The sequence below is a fragment of the Scyliorhinus canicula genome, chromosome 11, assembly GCF_902713615.1.
Source record: "Scyliorhinus canicula chromosome 11, sScyCan1.1, whole genome shotgun sequence".
NCBI classification, from domain to species: Eukaryota; Metazoa; Chordata; class Chondrichthyes; order Carcharhiniformes; family Scyliorhinidae; genus Scyliorhinus; species Scyliorhinus canicula.
In genome coordinates, this window is record NC_052156.1 from 49,048,164 (window position 1) to 49,074,794 (window position 26,631).

A 26,631-nucleotide genomic window follows, 5' to 3' on the forward strand; every position below is an offset into this window, starting at 1 on the left:
TTGGTCCACATTTGTAAATGGTGCCCTGGGGAGGCTTTCCAGGTGAGGCCATTATCTCCTGGGCCTCAGGAGAATACAACGCAGACATAATTAAATGATCCTAATAGGCCACTTGCAAGATTCAATGGCCTCGTCACGTCACCAGGTCGGGCCTGACGAGGCCGGTAAATTGCACCCAATATTTTTAGAATCGTCAGTACTTTTGCTGCTGCTGAATGATACTTTTACACAATGGAACTGAGGGTGTACTGTACACTTTAAACTCTCTCAACTCTCTGGAAGGAGGGGGCTCAGTGCTGGTCAAAAAATACTCAGCTGCACTCGGTCTCTGGTAAACATCTTTTGGTTATGTTGGTGGTTCTAACCGAGTTTTAAATATTTTTGACACTGACCTTTTGAATCTGTAAGATAACTTCTGAACAGAGGCTTCCTCAAAAACAAGTGGCCTGCCGACATGGCCCTGCTGCTTAGTTTGCTATTGGAGCTGGTGGATGCTGAGGAGTAAGATCAGCAAGAATGCAGGGACTTACAACAACTTTGAAAAGAGGGAAGGGCATAGGAGACACGACAGTATGTATGTCTACAGAAACAGATAATCTTACTTATATTTAAATGAGAAACAGATTGAGAAACAGTGTTCTCCGTATGTCCACTTCGCCAGGAAGGCTGTAACTGAACTATGTCATGTGCTGCACTAACTGCAGCCCAGATCAGTTCACACACTTTGTTGCCTGTGGCTCTAAAGACGACTGCAGCCTTGAATTTCCATACCTTAAAGTAGTCATGTAATCTCTCTTTTTTTGCAGCACATAATCATTGTGTTAAATTGTGTGGCCCCTTTAAACATTTTTGCACAATAATGCAAGCGCAGTAACTCAAATGGGACAAATGTGTGTAACCTGCATAGACAAATATCTGATTGCTGCATGAACGCATGGTTTTGGAGGAACATTGCTCATTCCAGGTTCCAATAGATGGCATCAGCAACAGCAATTCATTGGCAGTGCATTGCTGCATCGAGCAGATGACAGATTTCCTTGTTAAGCACAAAATGTTCATCTGATTCCCCACGGAGATAAAAAAAAATAAAGAGAAAAATTTCTGGGCTTTGCTGGATTAGAGGGTTTCCCACATATTAAGGGCATTATTGAATGTACCCACACAGATGGTCAGTATCAAGAACTAGAATATATATAAATTGGAAGGCTTTCACACTGTGTGCAGCTGACAGGCAGCCTCATCGTGCAACCGCATTATACAGATATAGGAATTAGGAGCAGGAGTAGGCCACTCGGCCCCTCGAGCCTGCTCTGCCATTCAATAAGATCATGGCTTACCTGACTGTAACTTTAACCCCACATTCCTGCCTAGCCCCGTTAGCTTTTTACCCCCTTGTTCTTTGCACAGTTTTGTGGCATTTTTAAAATATATTTATCCCGCATCAGGCATTCTGCTCTCTGTTCTACCCAAGCTATTGTGTGTTGGGCCTGTTCCTTGAGGACAAATGGCAACTCCTAGGCACATAGTTTATAAAGGTTGTTAGGGACAGGTGCACAAATATTGAAGACTGCAATGAGTCTCATGTCCATACCAGAGCTGTGATTGGGCAAACAATTGACATTCACAAACATACATTCACTGCCTCAATAGGTCTGAAGGGATCTTTGCAATATAGACCTGAGAGCATTTCCAGATTGATGGTGGTCTGCTGCATGCTTCATACTTTTTCGCTGGGAAAGAGAAAACCTTTGTATTCACTTGAGGAGGAAAAAAAGCGAAGGCCGGTATTGTGACACAGTGGTTAGCACTCACAGCGCCAGGAGACATGTACAATTCTGGCCTTGGGTGACTGTGCGCAATTTGCACATTCTTCCCGTGCCTGCGTGAGTTTCCTTCGGGAGTTCCAGTTTCCTCCCACAGTGCCAAAGATGCACAAGTTAAGTCAATTGGCCATGCTAAAATTGCCCCTTAGTACCCAAAAATGTACAGGTTAGGTGAATTGGCCATGGTTAATGAGCAGGGTTATAGGGATAATGTGGGGAGTGGGACCAGGTAGAGTGCTCTTTCAGAGGTGTGGTGCAGACTCGATGGGCCGAATGTTCGCCTTCTGCGTTGTAGGGTTTTTGTGAATTTTATAGATTCTATACAGTAGAAAAATCAGCAGAAGACCATGTAAGGAAGAGGAAGGTCCACCAATCCTGTTGACTGTCAGATCCTTAACAGCAGGAAGAGTTGATGCCTGTAAGAGTAAGGTTTTGTGACAGTGCACCTAACTGGGTCCTCCAGTTCTAATAAACCAGGAAAGAGCAGAGAGGGCGAATTATTAGCTGTCTGTCGCAAGTGTTATCAGAAATGTTTTGTGCATTGATCTGTTCAATCATCTCTGCCCACTCACTCCAGGAAATTTGCCATGAAATCCTTTGGTTACATCTTTCTTCCTGATCACCTCTTGCACCAAATTCTCTGTGCAATATCCAGAATCAAGGGGAAACCCCTGCATTTGTTGTTTCTGCCATTTACACTGTAGAACATTGATTCAATTAAGTAAAGATAAATTATACCTCTCCTTTAAAGAGGTGCAGGCTGCCTTTAAACGGCGTCACTGGCAACCCGATTGCCCGATTCCCCCGCATTTGATCAGTTCCCAATAAACAGTATGAGTAGTGCTGGCAACGCTTCAGTCTAATTCAAATGAAGAACACACACCCAACTTGGCTGGTCTATATCCCTAGTGCTTCAGGAATGCATTTCCAGTGCTAGATAATTTTTTCCCTGGGATGGCATCTAGAATTTCTCATGCAACAAGTTTATCATTTTTGCGTTCAGACTTTTGAAGTTGGGCAGCAGGGTAGCATGGTGGTTAGCATAAATGCTTCACAGCTCCAGGGTCCCAGGTTCGATTCCCGGCTGGGTCACTGTCTGTGTGGAGTCTGCACGTCCTCCCCCTGTGTGCGTGGGTTTCCTCCGGGTGCTCCGGTTTCCTCCCACAGTCCAAAGATGTGCGGGTTAGGTGGATTGGCCATGCTAAATTGCCCGTAGTGTCCTAATAAAAAGTAAGGTTAAGGGGAGGTTGTTGGGTTACGGGTATAGGGTGGATACGTGGGTTTGAGTAGGGTGATCCTGGCTCGGCACAACATTGAGGGCCGAAGGGCCTGTTCTGTGCTGTACTGTTCTATGTTCTAAGTTGTTAAAACAAAAGCTAAAGGTTTCCCATTGGATGTGAGGTAAAATAGACACTCTCATGGGTACTCCTGAGAAACTAATGATAGAAATGATTGAATGGTGCCTCACGGTAAGTTAAATGTCTGTACAATAGTCCACATAATAGTGAGTGACATTGGCCATCTCCGAGACCCTGAGTGAGTGCTGGTCAGTAATGGCCTCCACAAATGGAGATCAGGTGTACCAGTATTTGGGGGGATCTCCCAGGGGATCGGTGCTGAACTTTGGGCAGGGTGGTATCCTATCACCCCTGATGCCACCCAGGCATCCTGCCAGCCTGGCAGTGCCACTGGGTACCATGTGGCAGTCCTGAGCTGGTAGGGTCACAGCTAGGGTGCCAGGTTTAGTGCCAAGGTGCCTGAGTGACATCTTGCGCATATAAGAGATTGGGGCCAGGGGTGCCCTGCCCTTATTAGGTGGGGTGTGTGGAGCTTGATGATCCCCTTATAGGTGAGTTGGGGCTTTGGGGGTGTCCGGGGGTTGCACTGGAGTTCCTGAGAGTGGAACCCCTCAGTACAGGAAATCAGACTAAGTTTAGCCTCGGCCAGCATTCCCATTGAATACTCAAAATGAAACAGAGTCCTGTTGGATAGCGGGTTCTTTCTCGGCGCTGCGGGTATCGTCAAATCATGTGCCTTACAGAAGTCATATTGATGGCAAGCACAGAAAAGGACCTAATTTAGACAGCCATCATGTAATCCTCACCTCTCCCTTTGTGGGTCAACATCTATTTCCCTGATATCTGTATGTTAATGGTGAAATCCTTTTGATGAAAAGTGAAAGCTGCTACGATTGTTGAAAGAAATCAAGGTGGGAGCAATGAATAAGTAAAGGTATAATTGAAGCAATTTTTAAAAGCATCATGAGACAACTAATGCTTCAGGGATGAAAAGCAAATAGTTAACATGAATAGCAAAAGAAGTGTAAAGCTATTGCTACTGTAAAAGTTTTACAACATTAAAAAATGAGGTTACAATAAGGAAATATTTTATAAGTAATTCCAAACTAAAATTGATCAATTCTTCCATTGATACGATAATGCGAACATTTTGATTTAATGATCGAGGCGTTTTTAAAGATGGTTTTCCAATTATGTTTAGATCAATGGCAACAAATTGTCATCCATTCATAGTTAATAGGTAGAAAATGTAGCCCACTGTATCTATACATGAGCGATTCAATAGCATAGGGAAGGATCATATTATGGCAAATTATGTTGTCAAAGGTGACAGGTATAATCACTTTGTAATACATTTATGGAAGACATTTCTGAGCTTTTTCTTTTTGCAAACTCTCAGAATAATTATTCTCTGAAACCTCTTGCTCGGAGCTTCATTCAGCACATCTGGAGTTCTCTTGGCCCTCAGAATCATTGGGCTGGACTTTAGTCCATTGTAACATAAGCATAATCCCTACTCTGTTGGCTGTGCCTGTAATGTGGGCAAAACCAAATGTTTTCTCATCCTTACTCATTCTGTCCATTAGAAAAAGACTAACTGTTAGTCCAAGGATAGGGCCTCAATCGTCTGCCAGATTGAAAAGACGAAGAACTAAGAGCAGGAGTAGGCCATTTGGCCCCTCGAGCCTGCTCCGCCATTCAATGAGATTATGGCTGATCTTTCGTGGACTAAGCTCCATTTTCCGGCCCGAACACCATAACCCTTAATCCCTTTATTCTTCAAAAAAAATCTATCTTTATCTTAAATACATTTAATAAAGGAGCCTCAACTGCTTCACTGGGCAAGGAATTCCATAGATTCACAACTCTTTGGGTGAAGAAGTTTCTCCTAAACTCAGACTTAAATCTACTTCCCCTTATTTTGAGGCTATTCCCCCTAGTTCTGCTTTCGCCCACCAGTGGAAGCAACCTGCCCGCATCTATCCTATCTATTCCCTTCATAATTTTATATGTTTCTACAAGACACCCCGCATTCTTCTAAGTTCCAACGAGTACAGTTGCAGTCTACTCAACCTCTCCTCGTAATCCAATCCCCTCAACTCTGGGATTAAAGAGGAGAGTGAATCTCCTCTGCACACCCTCCAGTGCCAGTATGTTCTTTTTTCTCAAGATGGATGGAATCCAAAGAGAAGAAAATAATGCTTCAGTGGGGTACATTTTTCACTTTGAGCACGATTGGTGATTCTGACTCATGTGCCCAGAATTGTGTTAGTTTGAAAGTAATGCAAAATCTTCTAAGTACTAGTGCAACATGTCAATACATTAAAATGTAATTTTTGAAAAATAAAATTGCTTCAAAAATATTTCTTGATATATTTTAGAGTGTGAATTTGGAACATTTTGGCGATTGTGACTGAAAATGGGCTTGTCCCAAAATGTAAGCATTTTTAAAAGTATTTTTATAAAAATTTTTAGTATTCTAACATTTTACAAAACAGAACATTGCACCCCAAATACAATAAATCCTTTCCCCTCCCACCCCCCAGCCTCTGCCCCCACAATCCCCCCCCCCAACAGTTGACGGTAACTAACTCTCTGAAATGCAAAATAAACAAACGCCATTTCTTGTGGAACCCCTCATTTGCCTCCCTTAGGGCAAATTTCACCTTCTCAAGATGTAAGAATTCCATTAGATATCCCAGTCACCCCGAGGCATGGGGGGGGGGGGGGGGAGGGGGGCTGACCTCCACCACTACAGAACAGAGCAATCAACGAGGCGAAAGCCTATGCCCACACCCTCCAAACTCCCCACCCCATAATCCCACAAACACAACAGAAAAAAACACACAAAATCCCAGCCAATCCCTACCAACCCCCAAACCCTCCCTACCCCACTACCACACCAAAAATAAACAACAACTCCCAAATAACAAGAAAAACGAGAGCGGAGATACATAAATAAAAATGAAAAAAGTCTTGGTCAACATCATCAAAGTCGAAACTCATCACTGTCCCAGTCCTTCAACCTTCACGAATGCCTCTGCCTCCTCTGCCATCTCAAAATAAAAGTCCTTTGAGTTGTGAGTCACCCTCAGCTTTACTGGGTATACCATTCCAAACCTCTTGTTGCTACTATACAATGCCATCGTCACCTGACCAAATGCCGCCCGCCTTCTCGTCAGCTCCGCCGTAAGACCTTAGTATATTCAAATATTAACACCTTCCCACTTCACCTCTCTATTCTGCTTCACCAATCTCAAGACCTTCTTCTCTTGGTAGCTGTGTAAGTAGACTGTCACAGCCCTCGGTGGTTCATTCACCTTTGGCTTCAGCCGGCAGGACAGATGGACCCTGTCCAACCCGTAAAGGGAGAGGTTCTCCTCCTTCCCATCAACTTCCCAAACATCTCTGCAAATTACACTGTTAGCCCTCGGCCCTGCACCCCTTCAGGCAGTCCCACGAACCTCAAATTCTGCCTTTGTCACCTGTTCCCAAGATCCTCCAACTTGGCTCTCAGTCCTTTACTGCTCTCCACGACCCTGCACAGCTCCTCACCCATCGTGGTGAACAGGTCACTGTGCTGCGACAATGCCTCTTCCACCCCCTTCAACACCTCTCCTTACTTCTGCACCTCCTTCGACGTCTTAGTCAAAGCCACCTTTATCAGGGCAAGAGTCTCATTTACCCACTCATTGAGCGAGGTCATCATCTCTTTCTGATGAATGTCAGTGCCTGGAACAGCCTCTCGCACTCCGCCGCCATCACTTCAGTCAGCTTTTCCACTGCAATGGGAGCGGCCCCTCCCGACGAACTAACACCCGCCATCTTTCATCCAGTTAGACTCACAACTACACTCGCCGATGGACTTTCACTCGTCTCTTCCTCCCTGATTCTTCTTCAGAGCCTTCAACATTCCAGAACCTGCTCAGATCTTCAAACGCCTAATCATTCAACAAAATCCCCCAAAAAACTGGGCATAAAGGACCAAATACCAGAAACTCTAGCAGGAGCCACCCACCTTGCGACATCCACCTTGAAGCTGGTTTAGCACAGGGCTAAATAGCTGGCTTTTAAAGCAGACCATGGCAGGCCAGCAGCACGGTTCAATTCCGTACCAGCCTCCCTGAACAGGCGCCGGAATGTGGCGACTAGGGGCTTTTCACAGTAATTTCATTGAAGCCTACTTGTGACAATAAGCGATTTTTAAAATTTTCATGTCCCCACCGGAAGTCAAAATTAAGCATTTTTAGTCACAGCGTCAATCCATTGGCTGTGAATAACCTCAAGTTAACTCACTGGAACTGACCCTTAAAAATATACAAAACCATTTTCTAGTTAGATTGGGGTATATTAGAAACTTCCTAGAAAAAAATTAATTCAAAACATTTTTAAATGCACCTATTGGTGTATGTTGCCCAAAAAATGAAGCAGTTTAATTTTCAAAGCTTCCTCAAAGACTTTTAAAGGAGCACAATTATAGCTGCAATATTGGCATCTGATGGAGAACAGGAACAATTGCTCAGTTTGCATTCTGCTGGTGCCATTCAGCTCAAGAATTCATTACAGCCTTCATTCAAACATGGATAAAGGAGCTGAATTCCAGAGGTCAGGTGCGAGTGACTGCCCTTCACATCAGCATTTGTCCAAGTGTTGCATTAAGGAACCTGAGCAAGATTGAAGTTAATGGGAAGCAAGGGAAAATTTCTCCACTGGTTGGAGTTATACCTAACACAAGGAACTGGCTGTGGTTGTTGGAGACCAATCGTTCTCAGCCCCTGGATATCACCACATAAATTGCTAATGGCCCAACCATCCTCAACTGGTTCATCAATAACCTTCCTTTCATTATAAGGTCAGAGAAGGAATGTTCACTGATGATTGCACATTATTCAGTACCAATCGCAACACCTCTGATACTGAAGCAGTCCACGCCTGCATACAGCAAGATGTGGACAACATTTGCAATGCACAAGTGCGAGGCAATGACCATCTCCAACATGAGTTAATCTAGCCATCTCCCCATGACATTCAACAACATTACCATCACTGAATACCCACCATCAAAGCAGAACGTAGCATCGTGGTTAGCACTATCGCTTCACAGCGCCAGGGTCCCAGGTTTGATTCCGGCTTGGGTCACTGTCTGTGCGGAGTCTGCACATTCTCCCCGTGTCTGCGTGGGTTTCCTCTGGGTACTCCGGTTTCCTCCCACAAGTCCCGAAAGACGTGCTATAAGGTTAATTTGGATATTCTAAATTCGTCCTCAGTGTACCCGAACAGGCGCTGAAACTGAATCTCTGATGATGGCTTGGCATGGACTTGATGGACCAAGTGGCGTCCTTCTGTGACGTAAATGACACAATGGCACATGGAGACTAGTAGGTGAACAGCAATGGGGAATAGAGAAAGTCAGTAACTTCAACACCCAGATGAAAGGGGTTTCTCCCCACTGGATACCAAATCATATCATTGATGAATTCAAGTTCAGTAGGCTCCGGATGTTCATGTGGAATTCAGTTGCTTTTGATATCTGATTTACATGTCAAGCACTTTAACTCTGAGAAAAACACCTTTGTGGTTGACAGCTATCTGTAACATTCACATATATTATGCAGTTCAGTGATGGCTTTTCTATTGCAATTATTGCTATAAAGCCCCCTGGGTGGTCGGGGTCAGGGCAGGGTGGAACCCTGGCACTCCCCCTGGCATCTGGCCACCTTAGCATTTCCAGACTGACACCTTGGCACTGTGGAACTCCCAGGGTTTTGGGGCAATGCCAGGGTGCCAGTCTGGCAGTACCAGGATGCCCAGGTACAGGTTAGCACTGCCAGGGGAGAGCCCGGGGGCCTTGCCCATTGGAGGTGGGGGTGGATCAGAGGGGCTTCCAGGGGCCTCAACAAGGTGGGGGTTGAAGGGGGATTGTGATAAAGTGGGGAGGGCCTGGGGGGGGGGTTTAAAAATCAGGGCTGCAGTTCAAAATGGCATCTGATCTGTGAGGGGCCATGCTTGCTGGCGAGCTGAAATTGACTAAAGTGTGGCCTTGGCGATGAGAAGCTCCCAGAGGCCCCAAAAACCAGCAAAGTGCTGGTGAATCTCGGCACTGCAGCCAATGAGAAACAACCCGGCCAAACACGGGCAAACACGCTGAATCGTGTCCCTCATGTTGACTTGAACTCGACGGTCCTGGACAATATGAAGCTATTCTGCCTTTTCAATTGAACTGATAGGCATCCCATGTGCTTAATATCAGGATTAAAGCAGAATCGTTGATTGTTTGTACAAAATATCTCAAACTTGTGATTATAGGAAATGGCAGGTTTGTTACAGCCCTAAATATTACAAGCCCAAGTAGAGAGAAGTGATAAAAGCCTGTTTTCACCCAATCTTAATTATTATTCTAACGTATCATTTAAGAGGCATCTAGACAGGTATATGAATGGGCGGGAACAGAGGGAAAATAGGAGACAGGTTTAGATAAAGGATCTGGATCGGCGCAGACTGGGAGGGCCAAAGGGCCTATTCCTGTGCTGTAATTGTCTTTGTTCTTTGTATCCATTCAGTCCGCCATAAGTTAATGTTTCTTAAATGTTTCAAAATTTCAAGAAGACTGCAGATCACATAGTTTGCATTTAGTTTTCAGTTTGTGTTTTCCATAACACTGCACTTCTTTGACAGCCTCCTGTCTTTTGAGGCACTGGTCAGCACTGCATGTAAATTATTACAATCTATAGCTTGGTCAATGAACATAACATGGCAAATGATTTCTGAAAATAGAGATGGAAGAAAATGAACGACGAATGATGTTGCCCTTCATTTAAGTGTACTTGAGCATACAGTGGAATCAGAGTGTATTTTGAATTGCTATTTATTTGTTTCCATGCACATCCAATTCTGGATTCATTTTGATGTACTCCGCACTGGCACTTGAGAGCTAATATATGTACTTGGTGATTCCCATTAGGACTTTGGTAGGGGATGAAAGAAACACTTTACAGACTAAACCTTTGACTAATGTATATTGTAACTGTGGTGTCCTCTTAAGTATTTCATTCCGAGAAAGAAGCTACATTTTTAAAATGATTTGCTAAGAAGCTAATATGCTGATTGCTTCTTCACTCCTGAGCCTCAGACACATATAAGTCCAGGAGCACCAGTCGTTTCCATAAGTACACAGTGCAATCTATTCCGATCACTGTACCAACATCCAAATATTTTCCAAATGGGCCATGTTACAAATGTAATATTTACAACTTAGATTGTTCATATCAACCTTATCAGTGGAAAAGAGTATTTTACTGCGAGACATTTAAGTTTAAAATACCAACTCATGTCTAAATCAAAAATTTATTTTCCTCGACAGATTTTTGCAATCTTTGCATTTGCAACATGTGGTGGTTACTCTGGAGCACTGAAAGTCAGTGTGGACTGTGCGAACAAGTCAGAAAGTAACCTGAACATTGAGATAGGATTCTCTTATCCTTTCAGGTATGCTTTTCAATTCATCCTGTGTATACCATAATCCTTAATCCTTCATTTATGAGTTCAGAAACAGGCTGTCAGAGATCTGTGTGAAGTTCTACACTGTAAATTCATTCTGTTTCAGAATTTGCATGGGTTACCTCCTTAATAAGTTAATTAGTTATTCTGTCCAATAGTCGCTTTTATGTGTGTATATTTGGTGAAATTTGAATTCAATAAAAATCTGGTATTAAAAGTCTAATGATAACCGTGGAACCATTGTTGATTGTCATAAAAACCCCATCTGGTTCATTCATGTCCTTCAGGGAAGGAAATCTGCCATTCTTACCTGGTCTGGCCTACATGGGACCCACAACAATGTGGTTGATTCGTAAATGCACTCCACTCAGGATGGGCAATAAATGTTGGCCCAGCCAGCGATGCCCACATCCCATGAATGATTTTTTAAAAAATTTATATTTGATGTATCTCATTCATTAAGCAACCTGTTAAGGCAAACCTACTGGAGAAGATGATAATAAACTCAGCACCCAGGACTGTAGCAGTGCACACTTCTTGTTGACCATAATAAGACAAGAAAGCTTACCCAAGGACTGAAATCATAGGAATCGAAACTGTTAAAGTGTGTTAGAACATAAGAACTAGGAGCAGGAGTAGGCCATCTGGCCCCTCGAGCCAGCTCCGCCATTCAATTAGATCATGGCTGATCTTTTGTGGACTCAGCTCCACTTTCCGGCCCGAACACCATAACCCTTAATCCCTTATTCTTCAAAAAACTATCTATCTTTACCTTAAAAACATGTAATGAAGGAGCCTCACTGCTTCACTGGGCAAGGAATTCCATAGATTCACAACCCTTTGGGTGAAGAAGTTCCTCCTAAACTCAGTCCTAAATCTACTTCCCCTTATTTTGAGGCTATGCCCCCTAGTTCTGCTGTCACCGCGCCAGTGGAAACAACCTGCCCGCATCTATCCTATCTATTCCCTTCATATTTAAATGTTTCTATAAGATCCCCCCCTCATCCTTCTAAATTCCAACGAGTACAGTCCCAGTCTACTCAACCTCTCCTCATAATCCAACCCCTTCAGCTCTGGGATTAACCTAGTGAATCTCCTCTGCACACCCTCCAGCGCCAGTACGTCCTTTCTCAAGTAAGGGAGACCAAAACTGAACACAATACTCCAGGTGTGGCCGCACTAACACCTTATACAATTGCAGCATAACCTCCCTAGTCTTAAACTCCATCCCTCTGGCAATGAAGGACAAAATTCCATTTGCCTTCTTAATCACCTGTTGCACTTGTAACCAACCTTCTGTGACTCATGCACTAGCACACCCAAGTCTCTCTGAACAGCGGCATGCTTTAATATTTTATCATTTAAATAATAATCCCGTTTGCTGTTATTCCTACCAAAATGGATAACCTCACATTTGTCAACATTGTATTCCATCTGCCAGACCCGAGCCATTCACTTAACCTATCCAAATCCCTCTGCAGACTTCCAGTATCCTCTGCACTTTTCGCTTTACCACTCATCTTAGTGTCATCTGCAAACTGGACACATTGCACTTGGTCCCCAACTCCAATCATCTATGTAAATTGTGAACAATTGTGGGCCCAACACCGGATCCCTGAGGGACACCACTAGCTACTGATTGCCAACCAGAGAAACACCCATTTATCCCAACTCTTTGCTTTCTATTAATTAACCAATCCTCTATCCATGCTACTACTTTACCCTTAATGCCATGCATCTTTATCTTATGCAGCAACCTTTTGTGTGGCACCTTGTCAAAGGCTTTCTGGAAGTGTTGGATTGATCCTGGTATATTCACCTGCAGTTTGGCTGTTGGAAGGCTGTTTCAGTAGACAAAACTATGGATGGCCTTGCAGGATACACTCGGGAAGCTCTACCCTTGGAACCCAGCTTGGATTGCACCACCTCACCTGGGTGGCAGCAATCTCGGTGCCTGGTGAACACTGTAAGGGTACAAGTGGAGTGAAAAGGTGGGATATATCGGCTGTTCATGCCGGCAGGAAATTCCGGGTCCCACGCTGGCGCATGGGTTTCCTGGCGATGAGGGGTGCTGTCAACAGGAATTCTCATTGACAATGGGGGGATAGGTAGAACCCGTTGGTGGGGGTGGCCGGTAAATCCCGCCCTATGTCAAAGGAGCACAAATGGTGGTCATCCTGAGATGTCATTCTGATGTCATCCTGCAGTCTTAGTAATCTGATGGTGCTCAGTTTACTGGACTGTTGAGAGGGCCTCCATGTCATTTGAGCACTGGTATCTGTGCCATGATGCCAGCATGGCATCAAGCATGGACTTCATGACCTCTGTTGAGCTTCTACTGCAGCACTAAGATGTCGGCTAGCTTCTGCCTGTGCTACTATAGAACCTGAGAGACCAGTCACTGACTGCTGCATCACAGCTTTGTCTACAATTGTTGTCATGGAGTTGGCCACCGCTCCTATGCTGGAAAGGATGGGCTGCAACTCTGCGCAAAACCTTGTGCCCAGATTGTGCTGGAATCTTCCATGGTCCATGGCTGTTGATGACTTGCTCTTTGGCAGGTCTGCCAGTGCATCATGCATCTTTATCAGCCAAGCCCTTTCGTATTCTCCTATTTAACACCCTATCAAAGTTCTCTGCAACAATTTGCAACCTTGCTCTCTGGGAAGCTGCCAACGTGCTCTCCCTCTCCATGGCTTGGCTACAACACATTCGTTCCTGGTGACTCACTACATGTTGGTCCCACTTCTTTGCTACCCAGTAAAATATTCACAGTGTCAATATCTTAGCTGACACTTGTGAGTTTCAATTAAAGTGACAATGCTTCTTCATGAGTCATCTGCTCACACCCATTATCGGCCAGCTAGGTGACAGGCTTGGGTATCTGAAAGGATAAAGGCAGTATGGGAGGGTTGGAGTGAAGGAAGTAGGGCCTTGTAGAAAACAAGAGATCCATGGTCGTATCATGTGTAGTTGGCACTTCATGGCAACTAGCGGAATGAGAATGAAATGGGATTTGAGAAGGTGTAAAGCAGTAACATACCGCTGGCATGGATATTCTTGGTGATGTTGTTTGCAACTACCTGTCACAACCGATCCAATGATTCACAGTGGCCTCTCTTCCATGAGCTGATGAAATGGAAACATGCCAGTCCTCTGCCTCTCCTCTGGACAGTCCTTAATCCGTGGTGAAATAATTAAAATAAGTGGGATTACTGGGTGTGCATCATGGACTAAAAAACCGGTGCATATCGACTTTAATGGGCAAGGGTTGTAATTTGCGGCCTGCCCACCCCAGTTGGATGTAGGCAGCATGTGAATTGTACTGCCGCCCACTTTACCTGCTGGTAGCATTGGGCCCAAGCAGTTCTTGTGCTGCTGGTTGTCCCTGCAGGGAGCGTTTGAGGGGAAGGTGAAACATCTGGGTGTTAGTGAGAGTCCTGTGTGCCAGGCAGTGTTGCTGAGTGAGTAATAGGGGTGTGATGCATTCAGCAGCGTGAGAAGATGCTGGTGCGATGGACTGAAAATGCTATTGGTAGATTTATATAAAGTATTAACATTTCACCACTAACCTTGCTAACAGGAGAACTCAGCCCCTGTACTCCAATCCGAACTAGGACCAATTACACAGAGTTCATCACCACTCTGGTAAGTTGCAGAGGAGATCATCTGTTTGTTGCACAACTGGACTGATTCCCTGCAATCTGAATTTACGCTGTGGCAGTGAAAATGAAAATGTACACTTTATTTTTTCAAAATGATGCAAATGTATACAACTGTCCAATAACAGAAGTGTAATGAATAAGTCAGATTTGTTTTATAAATTTCCATTATGTAGTCAAAGTAGGATTTTTTTTAAATTGTTTCCAGGACAGAAAACAATGATTTGTGGTAAATGGTTGTTTTTCAACCTGGAGGATGGTAGGCAATGATGTTCCCAGTGCCAGTGCTAGGATCACTGCTTTTTTTGATGATGTGGAGATGCCGGCGTTGGACTGGGGTGAGCACAGTAAGAAGTCTTACAACACCAGGTTAAAGTCCAACAGGTTTGTTTCAAATCACTAGCTTTCGGAGAGCTGCTCCTTCCTCAGGTGAATCCGCACCTGAGGAAGGAACAGTGCCCCGAAAGCTAATGATTTGAAACAAACCTGTTGGACTTTAACCTGCTGTTGTAAGACTTCTTACTGTACTTTTTTGATATAAGTAAATGACCTGGATAATAGAATACAGAGTGAACTTATAAAAAATTGCCAATGATACCAACCTTGGCTGTTTGGCAAACACTGAAGGTGTTGATTGCAACAGGACATAGATAGGATAGAAGAATGGACCAGCAAAATGTGGGAGATGGAATTCAAAGGAGATATGTGAGGTGATGTATTTTGGCAGAAGAGATAAAGAGAGACAATGTGGAATAAATGGGACCGCTCTAAAGAGTGTGCAGAAACAGAGGGACCTGGGGTTCATTTGCATAGATCTTTGAAGGCGGCAGGACATATTTAAACAAAGGTACTGAATACAAAAGCAGGGAAAAGCGTGGTCGGAAAGACCGAGGAACTGAACATCTACTTCAGGAAGCGCAGCACGACACACACTCCCGTCTGCATCAATGGCTCCGAAGTGAAGATGGTCGATAGCTTTAGGTTCCTGGGTGTCATCATCACCAACAGTCTGCTCTGATCCACACACGTTGATGCAACAGTCAAGAAAGCCCAACAACGTCTCTACTTCCTACGGAAGCTAAAGAAATTCGGCATGTCTGCATCGACTAGAGAGCATCCTATCCGGCTGCACGGAACTTGGTATGGCAACTGCTCGGTCCAAGATCGCAAGAAACTGCAGGGTGTGGTGAACTCAGCCCAACGCATCACACAAGCTTGCCACCCTCCCATTGATTCTGTATACACCTCCCGCTGTCTCAGGAAGGCAGACAGCATTATCAGAGACCCCTCCCACCTAGGCATTGCCTTTTTCCAGACCCTTCCATCAGGCAGAAGGTACAGAAGTCTGAAGACCCGCACATCCAGACTTAGGAACAGCTTCTTCTCCACAGCTACAAGACTCCTCAAGGACTCCCCATTCGGACTGATCTGTTCCCTGTAAGAATACTATTCACAAAGCCCTGTGCTGCTCTTGCTCGTGTTTTTGCTTTGTTTGGCCCCTTGTTCCACACTGTAAGCAATCACTGTGTGTCAATGTACCATTTGTCAATGTACTCTGTTGATTATTCTTTTTATCTACTACGTACATATTGTGTATGTTCCCTCGGCCGCAGAAAAATACTTTTCACTGTACTTCAGTACATGCGACAATAAATCAAATCAAATCAAAATCAAATCAAAAGATGTGCAAATCAAGTGGATTAGCCATTCTAAAATTGTCCAAGGATATGCAGTTTAGATGGGGTTATGGGGATAAGGATTTTGCCAAGGTAAGGTGCTCTTTCAGAGGGTCGGTGCAGACCCGATGGGCCAAATGGCCTCCTTCTGCTCTGTCGTAATTCTATGGATCTCTGGAGGTCATGCTGAATTGCTGTATAAAACTATGGTTAGGTCACACCTGGAGTATTGCATCCAAATTCAGTCACCGCATTTTAGGACAGATGTGAGGGTCCTTAAGAGGGTGCAGAGGAGATTTACTAGAATAGTCCCAGGAATGGGTAAATTTTAGCTACAAGTTTAGCTTGGAAAAGTTGTTCTCCTTGGAGAAAAGGAGTAGAAATGTGAAAGAACCGTACGAGGCTATGACAGGTTTGGGTAAAGAAGGAAAAATGGACCCTGTTAGCTGGTCATACAATGAGTAGGGAACACTGACTTAACATTAGGGGCAAGAGATGCTGGGGGAATGTGTACGCAGCTAGTGGTGATGACCAGGCATCACAGCCTTACAGCGGAAAGGAAGTTGGATGGGTACTTGGGGAAAATCAACTCGGAGGCCACAGGGAAAGAGCAGAATATCGGGACTGACTTGACTGCTCTACAGAGAGCCACAATGGACTTGATGGGCTGAACAGTTTCCTTCTGTGCTATAATGATTCTAATTTATTGCCGTTCAATGCAGCTTTTAATGGCCAACGCATTCTAAACGTTCAATTATATTTTATTTAAATAATGGTCAAAATCAATTAATTAAATCATTGTGTCACACTAATTATAAAATTCTAACTTAACAATTCGTTGATTGCACCAAGTACGTGTGTGGAATTTATGCGATGATTACAAACATAAATTTACAAGTTATTAGCCGTATATAAGGAAATTCTGACTATCTTTATGAGCTAACCTGATCCAGATTCTCAAAGTAATGAACTCTATGCTTCAATTCCTGCTTATACTGCTACGTCATGTTTATCTATGGTCTTCATTCAGGCACACTGTATAAGTCACTGGAAGGCTGTCGGGTTAGGTTTAAGTAAGACCTGGGAGGGATCACAGTCACAGAGAAAGGGGAAGCAGAGTGGCAGAGTCCCAGATTATTTTGGTGGCATCTGGAAGAGTGGCACTCTCCTAAATCTGCAAAAATAATTTAAAATTTGCCTCCTCAGCTCGATCACTAGTAAAACTACTTGCGAAATGCATTCTGCACACTCCACACAGTTCTAGTCTTAAATGACTATTGAGGACAGCACGCCAAGTCTTAAAATCTGTATGTTAAAAGGGGTCTAACACTTGAAATAGGCAATTACTTCAGCCACGCAGCAATTGACCCTTGAGAAAGTGGCAGTGGGCCGTTCACCACTGCGATCAGTTATGAGGCCTTTACGCTGATTTTGGCAATTAAGTTAAAATCAGTTTCATTCTATCGAAATGAAAGGCTTTTGCTTTCAAACCTCTTGTAATATTGAAAAACACATCATATAAAACATATTATCTACATATGTCTTATCACATGTTCTAAAATCTACTTTTTAAAATAATCTAATAATTGCCTTAATTAAATCATCCATATTTTTAATAGATGCTTATATATACATATCTATCAGAACTTAATTAGAAATTCATGTTGGCTCTGCCTCCTGCAAAAGGAAATGATAGTCACAGATGTTACTATGACAACTGCTATTCCCTAATATTGCTCATAAGAATAGTTTTCGCTGTGAATTAATTTGCAATATTGTGCATGTAGATCAACAGAGTGCAAGCATTGTCTTAAATCATCTGTATTTTTTTCATTTCTACAGGGTATTTGCATGTTGGTTATAATTCACACAGATTATTCATACAGTAAATGCCCTACATTGCAAACAAACAGCTGTATTTTTCAATTTAACTGTTGGTTGAAGGATGGGAATTGTCAGAAATTAAACACATCTGAATTCTGGTGTGTCGGTAAGGGTTTCTTTGTTTTCCTTTTTTTATTATTTTCTTTCTCAATACAACAATAACAACATTTGCATATGTAAAGCGGCTTTAGTGCAGTAAAATTGCGCAGGCGCTTTGCAGAAGTGTTATCAGATGCTTGGTCAAAAGGAGAGGTTTTACGGAGTGTCTTAATGGAGGAGTGAGAGGCAAGCAAGGTTAGGAAGGACGTTCCAGAGCTTCAGGCCCAGGCAGCTGACTGTACGGCTGCCATGGTGTGTGGAAGGAAAGTGGAGAATGCACGAGATGCCAGAATTGGTGGAGCGCAGAGCTCCTGGGCAGTTGTATGGCTGGAGGAGTTTGCAGATGGATGAGAATTTTAAATCTGAATCTTTGGTAATCGCGAGGTGCTTGTTAAAGGGAGAACAGGACTTGGTTCAAGTTGGGATAAGGACAGAAGATGGATGAACCCAAGTTTACAGAGGGTGGGAAGATGGGAGGCAGGCAAAGATTATTGGAGTAATTGAGTCTGGAGATAAGAATGGCATGAAAGAAGGCTTCAGCAGTAGATTCTAATGCGTGGTTCATTCAACTCGCATCTTCCATTTCGGAATTCTTCCTGATCTAATCAGTCTCTGATATTTCTAAATATTAAACAGAAAATGCTCCTAATTGTGAAGTGAACATAACTTTTTGTTAATAAATAAAAGAGATGGTAATAGAACATATGAGCATACAGTGCAGAAGGAGCCATTCGGCCCCATCGAGTCTGCTCAACCCACTTAAGTACCTCCTTCAACCCCATCCCCTAAACCCAATAAGCCCTCCTAAACGTTTTTGGACACTAAGCGCAATTTTATCATGGCCAATCCCCTAACTTGCACGTCTTTGGACTGTGGGAGGAAACGGGAGCACCCGAGGAAACCCACGCAGACATGGGGAAGAAGCGTGCAGACTCGCACAGACAGTGACCTAGCAGGCATTCGAACCTGGGACCCTGGCTTGGTGAAGCCACAGTGCTAACCACTATGCTACCGTGCTGCCCAGATAATGTCCCAGATAAAAATAAAAGACCAGTAATTGACTAGTTTTTACCATTTGTGTCGAGGGGGGGTTTGTGAAATTGACCACAGCTGTGAGTTTGATTGACAATCATTAAATTGTCCATAAAAACACTTTTCATTCTCTTTTCTTAAGAAAAGAATATACCTGCCTTGTCTATTTGTCACCTCACATTGTTTTATAACTAAAATATTAAAAAATATGCAATTTTTTACACTTAAATATTTGTAATAATCATCATATTCTAAGGATTGTCACATTATATTAGATAAGTGCTTTCTTCTGCTACTGCTAGCTGACAGCAATTGTATGGCCTAAAATAAACGATTCCAAGAAATAATTTTTTTTTTTTAAATAATTTTTATTGGAATTTGTTGAAAAATATATATCAACCAAACAATAATAACAATAACAATAATAGTAATAAACACCCCCCGGCACCCGTAACAACGCATATAACAACCACCCCCACCCCCCCAACCCCAACAAACAACAAATAAATGACAATAAGCTGAATGAATCCCGCCATTGTCATTAATCCAGGTCTCCACGCTTGGAGGTCTCGCATCTTTCACTGCAGCAAGATCTCCGCCGGGCTACTAGGGACGCAAAGGCCAAGACAGTCGGCCTCTTTCGCCTCCTGCACCTCCCGCGTCCACCCCAACCCCAAATATCGCGAGTCCCAGCCTGGCTTTGACCCTGGATCCCACACCCTCGACACCATCCTCGCCACCCCCTTCCAGAACTCCTCCCGTGCCAGGCGATGCCCAGAACATATGGGCATTGTTCGCTGGACTCCCCCGACACCTGACACACCTGTCTTCGCCCCCAAAGAACCTACTCATCCTAGATCCGGACATGTGGGCCCGTGCAGCACCTTGAAACTGGATGAGACTAAGCCTCGCACATGAAGAGGAGGAGTTCACCCTCTCCAGGGCTTCCGCCCATGTCCCCGTCCTCAATCTGCTCCCCCAGCTCCACTCCCACTTATCCTTCAGCTCCTCTACCGATTGCCTCCCCCACCTCCTGCATTACCATGGTAGATGTCAGACACCTTCCCATCCCGACCCACACCCCTGAAGCACCCTATCCCTTACCCCCCGCGGGGGCAGCAAGGGAGCCCCTCACCTGTCGCCTAGCAAACGCCTTGACCTGAAGGTACCTGAACATATTCCCCAGGGGGAGCTCAAACTTCTCATCAGTTCACCAAGCTCGCGAACCTCCCGTCGATAAACAGGTCTCCCAGCTTCCTAATGCCCGCCCTGTGCCACACCAGGAACCCGCCATCCATGTTCCCTGGGACAAACCGGTGGTTCCCTCGCAGCGGTGGCCTCCACCGAGCCCCCCACTTCCCCCCTATGTCGCCTCCACGCCTGCCCCCAAATTTGAGGGCAGCCGCCACCACTGGGCTCGTAGTGTACCTCCAACGTTGGAGGGAGCGGTAGCGGCGCCGTTACCAGTGCCTCAGGCTCGTGCCTCCAAGGACGCCAATCTCGCCATCCGTTTCCATGCTGCCCCCTCCCCCTCCATTACCCACTTACGTACCATTGAGACGTGAGCCGCCCATAGGACCCAGAGAGGTTGGCAGCGCACACCCCCCTCGATCCCTGCCCCGCTCCAAAAAGACCTCCTTTCCCTCGGAGTCCCGTGCGCCAACCAATCCCAGAATGCTGCTGTTCACCCTCCTAAAAAGGCCCTCGGAACGAAAATGGGGAGGCACTGAACAAAAACCAAAAAAGCTCGGGAGCACCGTCATTTTAACTACTGTACTCTACCCACCAACGACAACGGCAGCATGTGCCCACCTTTTAATTCTCCTCCATACTGCTCCACCAACCTAGTAAAATTGAGCTTGTGCAGAGTCCCCAGCCACCTGAACCCCCAGGTATCTAAAACTCATCACGCCCTCTTTAGCGGGAGCCTACCAATCCCCTCCTCCTGATCTCCCGGTGTACGACAACAGCTCACTCTTGCCCAGGTCAATCATATCCTGAGAAACTCCTGAACTCAGGCAAGAATCTCCATCACCTCCGGCATTCCCCCCACTGGGTCTGCTACATACAACAGCAAGTCGTCCGCATACAGCGACACTCGGTGCTCCTCCCCACCTCGCACAAAACCCCTCCACTTCCTCGACTCCCTGAGAGCCATGGCAAGAAGCTCTATTGCCATTGCAAAAAGCAAGGGGGACAGGGGGCACCCCTGCCTCATCCCACGGTGGAGCCTGAAGTACTCGGACCTCCTCCCATTTGTCGCTACACTCGCCATCGGGGCCTCATACAGCAACCTCACTCATTTAATAAACCCCACCCCAAACCCGAACCTCTCCAACGCCTCCCACAAGTACCCCCACTCAACCCTGTCCAAAGGCCTTCTCCGCATCCAATGCCACCACATCTCCACCTCTCCTTCTGCTGCCGGTATCATTATCACATTTAACACCTTCGCACATTAGTGTTCAGCTGCCTCCCCTTCACAAAACCCGTCTGATCTTCATGTACCACCCCCGGCACCCAGTCCTCTATTCTAGTGGCCACGATCTTCGCCAGCAACTTAGTGTCTACATTCAGCAGTGAAATCGGCCTGTATGATCCGCACTGCAAGGGGTCTTTATCACGCTTCAGGATCAGGGAGATTAGCGCCCGAGACATCGTCGGGGGCAGAACACCCCCTCCCAGCCTCGTTGAAGGTCCTAACCAACAGGGGCCCAGCAGGTCCGCATATTTCTTATAAAATTCAACCGGGAACCCATCCAGTCCCGGCGCCTTCCCCGACTGTAGTTGGCCAATCCCACTGACCAGCTCCTCCACACTCGATCGGCGCCCCCCAGTCCCTCCACCTGCTCCTCCTGCAACCCTTGGAAATCAGAGCCTGTCCAAAAAACTCCTCCATTCCCCCTCCCACCGCCGCGGCTCCGACCGGTACAGTTCCCTATAGAAGTCCCTAAAGACCTCATTGACCTCTGCCCCCTGCCCGCACCACATTCCCATCCTATCCTTCACTCCACAATCTCCTAGCCGCGTCCGCGTACGCAGCTGGTGCGCCAGTATCCTGCTCGCCTTCTCTCCATACTCATAGACCGCTCCCTGCGCCTTCCTCCACTGTGTCCTCCGCCTTTCTGGTGGTCATAAATCAAACTTGGCTTGCAAGCTACGCCACTCCCCCAGCAATCCCTCCTCCGGGGCCTCCGCATACCTCCTATCCATACTCAACAGCTCCTCCACCAGTCTCTCCCTCTCCCTCCTCTCCCCCCTCTCCCTATGGGCTCGGATGGAGATCAGCTCAACCCTAATCACTGCCTTCAGAGCCTCCCACACCATCCCCACCTGGACCCTCCCCAGTGTCACTTGACCTCGAGGTACCTCTCGATACATCCCCGAACCCTCCTACACACCTCCTCATCAGCCAACAACCCCACAGTCCAGATGCCAAAGCGGGCGGCTGGTCCCGCGCCTCCCCCAATCTCCAGATCCACCCAATGCGGAGCATGGTCCGAAAATCGCATAGCCGAATACTCGCCTCCTCCACCCTCGGGGACCCAGTCCCCTACTCAAAACAAAGAAATCAATGCGGGAATAAACCCTGTGCACGTGGGAGAAAAAAGAGTACTTCCCGAGCCCTCGCCTCCCGAACCTCCAGGGAGCCACTCCTCCCATCTGATCCATAAACCCCCTCAACACCTTGGCCGCCGCCGGCCTCCTGCCTGTCCAGGAACTAGAACGATCCAGTAGGGGATCCCAGCACCGTATTGAAGGTCCCCCCCCCATGATCAAGCCCCCCACCTCCAGGCCAGGAATGCGGCCCAACATACTCCTCATGAAACCAGCATCATCCCAATTTGGGGCGTACACATGAACCAACACCACCCTCTCCCCTGCAGCTTACCGCTCACCATCACATATCTGCCGCCACTAGCGCCACAACCTCAGACGCCTCAAACGCCACCCCTCTTCCCCACCAGGATCGCCACCCCCCCGGTTCTTCGAGTCGAGCCCTGAGTGGAAAACCTGCTCCACCCACCCCTTCCTCAGACGGACCTGGTCCGCCACCTTCAGGTGGGTCTCCGGGATCATGGCCACGTCCTCCTTCAGCCCCTTCAGATGCGGAAACACCTGGGCCCCGCTTAACCGGCCCATTCAAAACCCCCTCACATTCCACGTAATCAGCCGGATCAGGGGGCACCCCGCCCCCCTCCCCCATCGACTAGCCATAGCCCATCGACTTGCTCGCACCTGGCCACACCCATTCGGCCCCGTTTCCCACGGTGATAGAACCTCACCCCGACCCCCCCGACCTGCACCAACTCCTCCCTGGCCATCCAGCAGCAACCCGGTATCCCCCCCCAGGCTAGGACCCCTCCTAGCCGCGACGCTCCCTCATAGTACTCCCGTGAGCCAGCTGACTTCTGCTGACCCCGCAGCTCCCGCTCTAACTCCGACCCCTCCCGATATGAGGTCCCCCTCCTCCCCTGCATCAGCTCCTGGCACCGCTTCAGCGCGGGAAACCCGGTCTAATAACCACGCCCCTCGCCACCAGCTCCACCCCCTCGTCCTGCAGCGTGGGAAACCAGAGAAAACCCGCGCTTTCACACTGCCCCACCCCACCAACGCAGCTCCCAAACTGCAGTCCCAACCCAACCACCAACTCCGTACAAACGAAGACACAGATCAACCACAAACCCCAGTACCCCCCTTAGAACACAAAACCATAACCCACATCGTCCGAAAGCCAGAGAATAAACAGAAACAAACAGAATAACCCGCTACAGCATAAACAATGATACAGAAATAGAAGAACTCCACAGCCCCCAATCTCTAGTTCAAGTCCAGCTTTTCAGCCTGCACAAAGGCCCACGCTTCCTCCGGGGACTCAAAGTAGTGATGCCGGTCCTTGTAGGTGACCCACAGGCGCGCAGGCGGCAACATGCTGAACGTCACCTGCTTTCCATGGAGCACCCGCCTTCGTCCAGTTAAACCCGGCTCTCCGCTTGGCCACCTCCGCACTCCAGTCCTGGTAGATACGCACTACCGATTCTCCCACTTGCTGCTCCTCACCTTCTTGGCCCATTGGAGAACACACTCCCGGTCACTGAACCGATGGAACCCCACCAGCACAACCCGCGGGGGTTCATTCGCCTTAGGCCGCCTGGCCAGTACTCTGTGGGCCCCCTCCAGCTCCAGGGGCAGATGGAAGGATCCTGCCCCCAGCAGCAAGTTCAACATCACGGCCACATAGGCCGGCAGGTCCGACCCCTCCAGCCCCTCCTCGAGGCCCAGGATCTGCAGGTTCTTCCTCTGTGACCGAAGCTCCATCTCCTCGAACCGATCTTGCCACTTTTTATGAAGTGCCTCGTGTATCTCCACCTTCCCCACGAGGGCCGAAACCTCCTCCTCCGCGCTCAGAGGCCTGCTGCTGCAACTCAAGTATCGCTGCACCCTGGTTGTATGGGTCTCCAGCAGCTTACTCGTCGTCACCTTCAGGGATTCCAACAACTCCCCTTTCAGCTCCGTGAAATAGCACAGAAGGGCCGCTTGTTGCTCCTCAGCCTACTGCCTCCACTCCTCAGGGGCTCCACCGGCCGCCATTTTGTCCACCTTCCCCAGCTTTTCCAGGGGAGCTGCTGCCGTTTTTCTCCTCGCCCCACTTCGAGTCCGCACCATAAATCCCGGGGCGCCTTGCTCCAGACCCCATTATCCACCGGGAATCGTCGAATCACCGCCGTTTGGGGCACTTAAAAGAGCCCACAAGTCCTATTAAAGCGGGAGCTGCCGAACGTGCGGCTTAGCTTAGCTCCGCATAGCCGCAACCGGAGGTCCCACCTGCACAATTTTTGATAATGTCTTGAAGCGATTCCAAGAAATATTATTCATTTTTGTTGCTGTTCCTAAGATTTCTACAGCCAAGAATCATGACAATTAACTATGGTAAAAATAGAAGTAACAATAACTAATTATCAGTTAACAGTTTACACTGCATGACAATTTCCTGTGTGCGATTCACATCAAACCCGTGATCCGTGAAATAGTTCCCCTACTGCGTTGGAAATTATGCACTACTCAGGGGGTAATGATGATTTGGAGATGTCGGCGTTGGAGTGGGACGGGCACAATAAGAAGTCTTACAACACCAGGTTAAAGTCCAACAGGAGTCCCAGGAGTGGGAGAGAGAGAGCCGGAGTGCAGCTTGGGAATCAGGTAGGTGATAAAACTTACCCTCAGGTTCCAGCGGCCTTCATTTCCGGGAGCGGTAGAGAAAGAGCCGGAGTGCAGCTTGGGAATCAGGTCGGTGATAAAACTTACCTTATTCAGTGTTCCGGCTGGGGAAAAAAAACCTGAAAAGTGACATTATAGGAAAGCTATGACCTGATTGGCTGGTAGGGAATCTGCACTAAATTTAAAAATTAAACATTGTTAAACTAATTAAACATAATTAATTACTTAATCATAATTTAGATGGGTATCTAAGCCAGAGACCGGAGAACACTGTATTTAGCATTTACAGTTATAGTAGAAATCTAGTGCTCGGAAACATATATGCAACAGTAACTATTTTTTAAATTTATTTTTAAATTTAATTTATTAACGTAATGTCAATTGGAGGGGGTGCAGTGCACTGACTGTGAGATGTAGCAGGTCCGGGAGGCTTCCAGCATCCCGGATCGCTACATCTGCAGAAAGTAACCCAACTGGAGCTCCTCACAGACCGCATGGCTCGTTTGGAGCAGCAGTTGGATGTACTTAGGAGCATGCAGGTGGCGGAAAGCTTCATAGATAGCAGTTATATAAATGTGGTCACACCCAAGTTGTGGGCAGAGAAATGGGTGACCACTAGAAGGGGCAGGTAGTCGATGCAGGAATCCCCTGTGGTTGTCCCCCTCTCGAACAGGTATACCCCTTTGGATACTGTTGGGGGGAAAAACCTTTCAGGGGTAAACAGCAGTAGCCAGAGCAGTGGCACCACGGCTGGCTCTGATGTTCAGCAGGGAGGGTCAAAGCGCAGAAGAGCAATAGTCATAGGGGACTCTATAGTCAGGGGCATATATAGGTGCTTCTGTGGGTGTGAAAGAGACTCCAGGGTGGTATGTTGCCTCCCTGGTGCCAGGGTCCAGGATGTCTCTGAACGGGTAGCGGGCATCCTGAAGGGGGAGGGCAAACAGGCAGAGGTTGTGGTACATATTGGTACTAACGACATAGGCAGGAAAAGGGATGAGGTCCTGCAGCAGGAGTCCAGAGAGCTAGGCAGAAAGTTAAAACACAGGGGGCGCGATTCTCCGCTCCCCACGCCGGGTGGGAGAATCGCGGGAGGGCCGGGTGAATCATGACACGCCGCCGTGGCACCCGCCGCGATTCTCCCCCCCCCCAAAATGGGGGCTGACGTCACTTAGGCGCCGCCGGCCGTGTCATTATCGGCGCGCCGTTTTGACGCAAGCATCAAGGCCCGGCACCCGAGATTCGCGCAACGCCGCTCCTAGCCCCGGGGGGGGGGGGGGGGGGGGGGGGGGGGGGAGAGAGAGAGAGAGAGAGAATAGGGGGCGAGGAGCGGCCTCCGACGCCAGAGCGAAACACTCCGGGTTTCACTCCGGCGTTGGCTGTTTCTCTCCGTTTCGGGAATACTCCCTGTGCCACATGCCAGTGAGGCTAGAAATAGGAAAAT

General features: G+C 47.0%; 1 protein-coding gene across 1 annotated transcript in view; it reads left to right on the forward strand.

Moving 5' to 3' along the window:
* The window catches only part of synpr (synaptoporin), a 471,385-nt gene that overhangs the window by 323,929 nt on the left and 120,825 nt on the right, over positions 1-26,631 (forward strand). Inside the window, exon 3 of the mRNA XM_038810565.1 lies at positions 10,482-10,606. Within this exon, the coding sequence (XP_038666493.1) occupies positions 10,482-10,606 (125 nt within the window). The remainder of the gene's footprint in view (positions 1-10,481; positions 10,607-26,631) is intronic.